The sequence below is a fragment of the Hevea brasiliensis genome, chromosome 1 (genome assembly GCF_030052815.1).
Source record: "Hevea brasiliensis isolate MT/VB/25A 57/8 chromosome 1, ASM3005281v1, whole genome shotgun sequence".
NCBI classification, from domain to species: Eukaryota; Viridiplantae; Streptophyta; class Magnoliopsida; order Malpighiales; family Euphorbiaceae; genus Hevea; species Hevea brasiliensis.
Window position 1 is genome coordinate 106,398,527 of NC_079493.1, and position 9,200 is coordinate 106,407,726.

Here is a 9,200-nt window from a genome sequence, read left to right on the forward strand (position 1 = left end):
TAAAATTTCTCTCTTTTTCACTTGTTTATACCGGTAATATAATTTTTAATGTTTAAAAAATAGAAAACGATTATTTTTTTAAACGTGAACAATTATAATTTTAGTTATTTATTATATTCTATTTTTTAAATTCATCATGTCTATATTCACAATGATATATTTACATTCAAATTTTTTCGTTTGTGTACATAATTATAGACTATGTTTAAAAAAATAAATATTCTTATAAAAGATATAGAGTTTAAAAATCAAATAACTAAAACAAAAATATATGAAATTAATTGTATAACTTAGTTAAATAAATATTGCTTTAAAAAAATATAAAATATTTTATAAAAAAATAATAAAAATTTGTAATTGCTAAGAAATATAAAACATTCAACTGAGAAGAACAAGCTAAAGATAAAAAAGAACAATCATCTTGAGAAGGAAAAGAAAATGATATCACAAAATGAAAATTTGTTTTGACTTTTAATTTTATTGTTATTATTTATTGAACATTAGCAAAATATTTAAAATTTTATTTTTGTGCATATTTATTATTATCTTTCTAATAACATACAATCTTTTTTAATGTAATTCAAATGGTTGTCTTTTTTTTATCATATTGTTACATTCTTGTGAAAGAATATTTAAAGGAAAATAATTAATAATCATTTAAGAAATAAAAATTTTATTTTATTTTGATAGGCATAAAATTATTCAAAAATTTAATACAAATATAAATTATATTTAATATAATTAACTAAAATTTTATCACTAATAAATTTTTATCATATGATTTTGAAATATAAAAAAATAAATATTAAATTATGTTTTTAAAATAAAAAGGCCATGTAACGCGCGGCAAAACAACTAGTGATCAGGTGAATCAAAATTAGTTAGGTACGTTATTGAAATTGACCTCAGTTTATTTTAAAATTTTATTAATAATATTTGTGATTTCTTTCAATAGGAATACGGATACATTCTTGGTTGCAAATCTTTAAAAAAAAAAAACTGGAAGAAGGAAGAGGAATGCTTGAACTGATTGATTTGAAATGGGGGGCTATTTCATTCCACAAAATTGAGTGAACTACATTATTTTCTTGAGCATACTAAAAATCCTGTCAAGCGCAGGCGCTCTTAGCATCATTTCATGGAAAAACGCTGAAGAATTTAGAGTACTCCCCCATAATCTTGTTTTCTGGAATCCAAACACTGTAATGGCCTCGAGGAATGATCATTCCAACATAGACCCTTGCTTACACAATAGCTTCTTGCCCAACCTTTGCCATGCACTTGAAATTGCAAACCTGAAGATCACTAAAATGTTGTAAGACTGACTTCTGTGGAAAAGGAAAACCATGATTCTAAATCAAGTTTCAAAGTTTCTACCTACGTAAAGCAACCATGTAAATGATATCATCTGTGCACGAAGGACGCAACGATCCAGCGTATCTGTTAAACAAATGAGACAGCAAGAATGTAGTGTTAAATGTCACTGGACTTCCAATTTAATAACAGGAGGAGAAATAACTACAATTCCTTTAGACACTCACTATGTTATTTTCAGGCTTATTCCAGTAGAATCCTTGAATTGCAATAATAGCTATGTTAGAAGTTACAAGAACAAAGATACTCAAGGAATGCTTTCCCATCCATTCCAATGGTGATGTCACACATCTGTAACTGTGTACGTCTACCTATAACAGAGTGCAGAAATAAAAATAGTAAGAAGAAAAATGTCAAATAGTATGAAACAATCATATTACTTGTACTATGTTGACTTGAGAATAAGTGGCAAACGATGAAGTGTGCATTTGATTTCATTGATTGTAGATGAGGTAGTTTTGAAGTTATGATTTATAGGTAAGAAATATGAAAATATTCTTTTGATCTAATTTTAAAGATGTAATAAAGTTTTCATGGCTTCAATGCTATGCTGCAATTGAATTCCTTGCAAGAACAAGCAAATTATTTTCATTCAAACATTAAAATTTTATTTGATGCATATCGTGTTCCTCTAGTCTGATTTAGAATGCTATGCACAGTAAATTTAGAAGCATTTAAACTGAGGTTTTATTGAGAAAAAAAATCATAAAAAGAAAATCTAATGACAGTGACAGTAAATATGATCTTGTTAAGTATTAGAGCCTCTCCCTTGGGAAATCTGAGACCTCCTATTATTTAAGCATTATATCAGAAAGACTTGCCTTTAGCTCCAAATAGTAAGGAGTAAATTTTAGAACTAACCAGAAAGTATAAAGCACAAAATATGATTCCTGCTGAAGCAGAAGTAATCAGCATATAACTAATTGTATAGAGAGATTTATTCACTGGGATGCCTGCAAAACAAAAGCAAAGGAGTTTAAGATTCAGTATTGTGAGGAGGAGATCAAATTCATATGAATTTGCTAAAAGCCTAAAATTGATTGCTAGAATAAATTGGTTGGGAAAATCAAATTTAGACAAGAAGAAGCTTTTCAATTTACTATGAACATGGAATGTTTACTAGAAGAAAACTACAGTAGCATTGTTCCTTCTTTTGTTGTCATCATCATAAGAAGAAATCTGAATATTCATTAAAGGCAAAATTATGAGCCATTGAAGAGCATACCTATGAAGGCAAGGAACATTCCAAGGAGAAAAAGTGAAACAGAAAATAAAGACCAGCTTTGTATGCGCTCCTTGTGGCTCTGAAAAGCATTTGTGTAACATCAATGTGCTTGACGACCAGTGACCAAAACAATTGATCAAAATGGCATCAACGGCGTTAGTAGAGGCGATGTATGCCTAAATATGATGAGATGCTTTTCACCTCTATAGTTTCAATCATTTTTGAAACATCTCCCTTGGATGATGAAGTTGACCATAGGAAAAAAGAATGAAAAGAAGTGAGTAAAGTGAATAAGTCACACATGTATCACCTGTATGTGAGCAAGAACATGACCGCACTGAAGTCCAATTATGCAGGTCACTGCAGCCGTTAAGGAGCTGTGAATGTGCAGTAAAACATTAGTGAATAATCAACTTGTTAGTAGGTCAGAGAATGGTCTGGTAATTGTTCCATGAAAGAAGATTGATGCCAAAAGGTCTCTTAATGTCTGTGAAAAGAAGTGTGAGGTACTTCCAATAGTACTTGTGAATTGGAGTGTATTTTCCAAATGTTTAATGCAATTTTAGCAATATGATATTTGAAATAACTAGTTAAAATAAAAATTCTAATTTTTTTAAAAAAGAAAAGAAGGGTTAAAATCAAAAGACTCTGGAAGAAACTATTTCGTTACTGGTGTTTAATCATTGGAAGGGATTTTGTTGATATAACTAGACTTAGTCAATGAAGAGTGTTGCTTGTAAATCTAATTTTTTGAGGTGCTTCATGATGATTCATTGAGAAATTTAATTTAAAATGTAGGTCAGATTCTTTAAGAGTATGCTCATATGCGTGCCACCACTCAGTTTCTCCAATTGTTCGAGTAAATACTCCTTAACCACCAATTAAATGTGGTAGTTTGAGTATGAAATAAAAGTGTGCTGAAGAGAATGAAGAAGAATTGCCACCAAGAAATTAGAACCGAAAAAGAGATTAAAATGGCCACCTTAAAAGACCTTCCGGATCGGAAGGAGCATGACACCATGAAGGTGAACTTTCTGAAACTTGGCCATTCGTCATATTACATTCCTAAAGGTTGAAATCTTTATCAGAGATCAGTTTATTGCACATTGATGGAAACACACCATAAAATGAACAACTTAGATACCTTCAGGTTTCTGTAAACAGGTTTTGCATATAGATGGTCAATTCCAAGAACATAACGATCGATCATGCTAGCTGAATTACAAGCTGGTCCAAGATCACCTCTCACAGAACATTTCACCTGTGAAAAATACGCCAGAAAGCATGCAATTGCAGGAATTGACATATGAATAACTAAGCTTTAATAATTTAGAAAAAGGAAAAGGTTCGAGCAAGCTCTTACCATGTAAACATAGCTGCCATTTATTGGAAGCAAAGAACTTGGATTGGATATTTCAAATTTCCAATCTGGAACATATAAACCATATGATAACCCCAGATATATTGCTGACAATGAAAATGCCAAAAACCTGGAAAACAAAGTTTTTCTTCATTGCCGAAACATAAAACATTGTAACAAGTTGTTTATTTAAGAAAGAAAAAAAATCATGAAGTTTTTGCTCACTATTAAGCATTGATTATTAGCAACAGAAATGAAGAATCATGACCAAAAAGGATTGGCATTGCAAAAAAGCAATAAAATATCAAATAAAAAAGTTATATACCTTGAACAGCAATTTGATCAGTGCATTAAAATATTACTTGAATTCTAACCTAAATGTGCTCATAGATCAAAATTCAAAACCTGCTTAATAGGGCCTCTGTGACAGAGAAAAGAAATGATGTTGGGCAATTGAACCATCAAATAGTATCAACGATTGAAGTCAAAGTGCCAGTGTTAAACATAATACTGTTGCTAGATATGCGTTATGCTTGAGGTTCAATAATGTGTAGAGCAATGTCAAAATTTTAAAACCTTACCAATGCCAATAATAACCCTTGAAGAAACCTAGTTCTCTGTGTGTTCCACGTGAAAGCCAGATTTCACATAAAGCAGCAACAACGTATCCAATAGATATTCTCTGGCTTGAATGGTAACAAATACAAGATTAACAATGTTATGTATAATGTACCCCAAAAAAAAAAGCCCAAAATGTCTAATGGGTATGACTCTGCAACTAAGTACTATTTACCCTAATTAAGAAGGAAATATGTGATAATCAGTTTTCTTTTCCTTGTGAAAATAGAGTATTTGCAGTTAAACATGCACTGACAGCATGTATTATAGAGAAAGAAGCCATACATGTGCAAAATTAATCCATTGTTCAAATTTATTATATGAAAGATTTGAATACCTGCAGAATGCCGACCCAGCGTATTTTTTCAATGTCAACACCATAGGTCAAGGAATTTATTCCATGAAAAAAACCACCTGAAATGAAACAAGTGTTGTGTAATTGACATCTCAACAAGTAATCAAGTATGTGCTAATCCTGTAACAAATAGGATAAACAAAACCCTTTTGTTTTTCAAATTAAATAATGAAATGTTCTGTGTAACCTTGAAGAAAAACACCCAGGAAAAATAGTTTTACTGCCTTAAGCACTGCCTTCCATGTGGCATCTACTCTGTTTGATACTTTCTGAAAAATTTACATAAAGAACAGAGCTTTCAATTAAAATGCACTCATCAGATGAATTATCATATGAATCAGATTATACTATCCAATCACAACTTGATAATCAACAAAATCCACCTTCTATTAGACCGATTTTAAATAAAAACAACAAAACCAAGAAGCAGCCATGCATTTTTTTTTTTGGAAGAAATAATAATGGTACCTTATACACCAGTGCAAGAGAAACTCCAGCTATGAAAAGGAAAAAAGGCATCACAAAATCTGCCAAGTGAAGGCCATTCCATGGAGAATGAGCAATAATTGGAAAAATCGACCCCACATAATCAACCAGCATCATTAGCTGAAACCACCAAAACAGAACAAAATCAATGAATTGCTTTCCTTTTTTATTTATTTTTTTATTTAATTTGCTTAAGCATCATAGAAATTAGCAGAAAAACTAACGCCATCAAGATTAAAAATTAACAATGCACATTACTTTGACATTTGAATTATACAAGGTCATTTGCATAGTATCTAAGTATGCACAGGTTTTCAATTTTTCCAAGGATCCGTTTGGTTTACTTGGTAAAGTTATTGCTATTCAAGATACAAATGAATGTGTTCGGAAAATGTATATATAATAAAAAAAAAATAAAAAAAAGAAGCAATTTTTAATTTTAGCACGCTAGCCAAACGGAGCTTAACATTTTTTTTTATTAATTTCTCAATTCTGAAATATATGTGGAAATGTCTTATACTGTAAACTTTCTTCGACAAGAATTTTCTCAACAACCAATCAGAGGTGCTGAAAAGCCCGCGATGCTCAGAAAAGCAAACAGCAAGATTAAAAAAGACAAACAAAACCAGAGTATGAAAACCGTAACTCCGAAGGAAATCTGGAGATCGAAGAAGAAGAGAAGCGAAAAAGAAACAGAGAGAGAGGGAGAGAGCTCACAAAGACACAGAGACCGCGAAAGACGTCAATAGAAACGACACGTGTGGATTTCGTATTGGGAAGAGGCGGTTCCTGAACGCCCAGCAAGGGCTCGTAGTCTGCCATTTTATTGGTCGAAAATGAGAAAGAGAAAGCAGTATGAGAGAAGCTGCAGACCTTTTCGTTTGCACAGAAGAAGACGAAGAAAGGAAAGGGCTGAGTTTGTAGCTCAGTAGTTTGAATGAGGGCACATGCCCAAGTGAAGTACGGACGACGGGAAATTGAAAAATTCTACGGACGATAATGCCCAGATTGTCTGTGGTAGGACAGATGCTTACATGGCAACAGATGATTGGATGTTCATGGGCCCATTTCTCGCACGAGTTGTGTCCAAGCCATGTAACTATAGGAGTTTTATCAAAATGGCTTTTTTTGAATAAAAGTGTATTTTTAAATGTTGTTAAAAAAATAATTTAAAAAAATTAATTTATTATTTTAATATTTTTATAATTAAAATTTATTAAATTAAAATTTAAATTATTTTTTAATATCTCTAATTAATATATTTTAAAAAAATTAATTTTTTTAATAACATTTTTAATAATAATATTAAACAGGCATTAATTTCAAGCAAAAGATATACAATATTTATTTTTTAGATTTTAAATTGAATAAAAATAAAAATTTCCCTTTACTAAAGGAAGCAAATCAATTCCCATTAATATAAAAATAAATATATTTTAATATTAATTATAATAAAGCCTAGATGAAAATTATTATCATCTATAATTATAATAAAAATATTATAATTTTAAATGGTTTAAAATAAATTAAAAAAAAATTCTATTAGACAATTGATTATTGATAATGAATTTGCGTTTAGCCATGGAAAACATAGAATTTTGTTTTAGTAGAGAAAAGTAGAAAACCATCTAAATACCAAATTACATGAATGGCTTTCTTTGAGATTTGCTTATTTGGAAGACAATTGGAAATAGATTTATTTTTAAAATTATCAATGGAAATTTAAATTTTAATAAATTAAAAAAATAAAAGCATCTCCATTAAATATCTAAATCAAAATTTAATTGAAAATTTTTCAAATCATTTTATATGTATTAAAATTAAAGGCATATTTACTTTAAACATTGAATACAACTCATAATCGATAACTGATAGTTAATAATTTTTTCTATTTATAGTAAGTGTTTGATAAAATTTCGTCCAGCTACTATTGTTAATGTATAAAATAATTAACAAGGGTATATCTTGCTACGTGTTGAATAGAATTTTGATTAGTTTTGAGTTATATATATATAATTTATTTCAATTATTTTATTATCCAAATAAATATATAATTTTTATTTACTATACCATACTTATTTTATAATTGAAATAGATAAATAAAAATTAAGAAATACACATTTCTAATAATATAGAAATATATTAGGGGAGAGGTAAATTGATCTTTTTATATTAAAATAGCAACAACTAATTGAAGTCGATTCTAATTTTACAACTTTTTAAAATGCAGCAACTCAAAATGTATATCAGCTAAATAGCTGCTGTTTAGTACATTTATCAAATCAGTTTGGATTAGTTATTAAATAAGAAATCTTCATCAGTTATTCAAAATCTCTAATTCAAATATCACCTAAATATTTATTTTAGATAATTTTATGAATACACTCTCTCATATCAATATAAAATATTTAAAATTTTTAAATAATTAATCCTAAAATACTTTTAAGTGAAATTGAATTCTAATTGATTAAAAAAAAGTTTTTTCTTTTTTTTAGAAAAAAGAGTTTCATCCTTATAATTAAACTAATAATGTTGAGTAATTGTTAGAGGCATTGCCTTAACTTGATTTAATTAAATAGAAATATGAATAAACATAATATATGTGAAATTTTTATATCAAAGCGATATCAAGATGCATGGATGAATTAAGGAATAAATAAAGAAAAGAAAATTCAATATTTTTTCAAGTTTACTGCCAAACTCATAGAAAAGTGGTATAAAACAAAGCAAAATAATTTGTGAAATGCAGAACCTACAATGTAAAAGGCTGTTTGAGAGCCAGAAAATTAAATAGCGTAAACACAAGGCAAATATATATGTAAACAAGAGAAGAAAATAAAGCTCACAAAGATGCAGAGGCCACGAAACACATCAAGAGAAGACACACGCGAACTTCTCTTGTAGCTCTTTAGCTGTTCCTCATCGATCTCCAAAAGCCCGCGGTAGCCTGCAGCCATTGCCAGTAGAATGAGCAAAACGCGCCAAATATCAGAATTTGCTGCAGCCTAGAGACACAATGCGAGCCTGAGAGGGTCGTGTTTTGTCCTTAAATACTCCGTGTAAAAGATGAACATGCGCCTATGACAAAGGATTGGGTGGACAAATGAGTACGTGACGATCTATGATTGATCGGAGAAAAGAGAGCCAGTCTGCATCTTTGTTATAATCTGTCTCTATTGTACCTAATTTTTGTTAACCTACTCTCGTCCCTCCTTTTTCTCTAGGAATTTAAGGGTAATTACTCAACTTTAAAATTTTTTATAAATTTTTTTTTAATAAAATTGATTAAATTTTAATTTAATTTTATAAAAATCTCTACAACAAAAAATTAAATATTCTAAATTAGCCTATTATCAATTACTTTATAAATGAAATTACCTAACTAATAATTACTAACAAAGAAAAAACACAAAAAAAAATGGAGAAGTTTGATGGCACATAGGTAGTTTGATGCTTTTTATGCATCTCTTTTTTTTTTCTTTTTTTTTAGAAACTAAGACAATAAAGTAATTTTATTTATAAAATAATTAATAAATTAATAGGTTTATATGAAATCTTTAATTTTTTATCACGGTAATTTTTATGATATCAAATTAAAATTTAATAAAATTTATGAAAGAAATTAAAATTCAATAATTTTTATGAAAACACTCGTAAAATTGAGTGATTATATGCGATATTTATCTTTAAATTTAATTTGAAATTATCATTTACTTTCAATAAATTCATGTATTATTAATAGATTTTTTTTAATAGAAAAATTGGGGAAATAAGGACTTAAA

The 9,200-nt window shown here is 28.9% G+C and overlaps 1 protein-coding gene across 2 annotated transcripts; it reads right to left on the bottom strand.

The window, feature by feature from the left end:
• Window positions 1–1,030: 1,030 nt before the first annotated feature.
• LOC110638663 (uncharacterized) lies at window positions 1,031–8,425 on the bottom strand. 2 transcript variants are annotated; one of them, XM_058146463.1, is made up of 14 exons: window positions 8,265–8,425; window positions 5,401–5,538; window positions 5,120–5,201; window positions 4,915–4,991; window positions 4,541–4,641; window positions 3,963–4,089; window positions 3,744–3,860; window positions 3,582–3,664; window positions 2,910–2,976; window positions 2,600–2,678; window positions 2,236–2,327; window positions 1,542–1,685; window positions 1,378–1,440; window positions 1,031–1,295 (listed from the first exon to the last, which is right to left on the bottom strand). In XM_058146463.1, exons 1-13 carry the CDS (start codon window positions 8,373–8,375, stop codon window positions 1,405–1,407), a joined length of 1,254 nt encoding a protein of 417 aa, XP_058002446.1. In that variant the 5' UTR covers window positions 8,376–8,425; the 3' UTR covers window positions 1,031–1,295; window positions 1,378–1,404. The 2 variants fall into 2 exon arrangements, with proteins under 2 accessions (XP_058002446.1, XP_021644972.2); XM_021789280.2 differs by lacking the exon at window positions 8,265–8,425 and adding an exon at window positions 6,136–6,355.
• Between the last annotated feature and the right edge of the window lie 775 nt (window positions 8,426–9,200).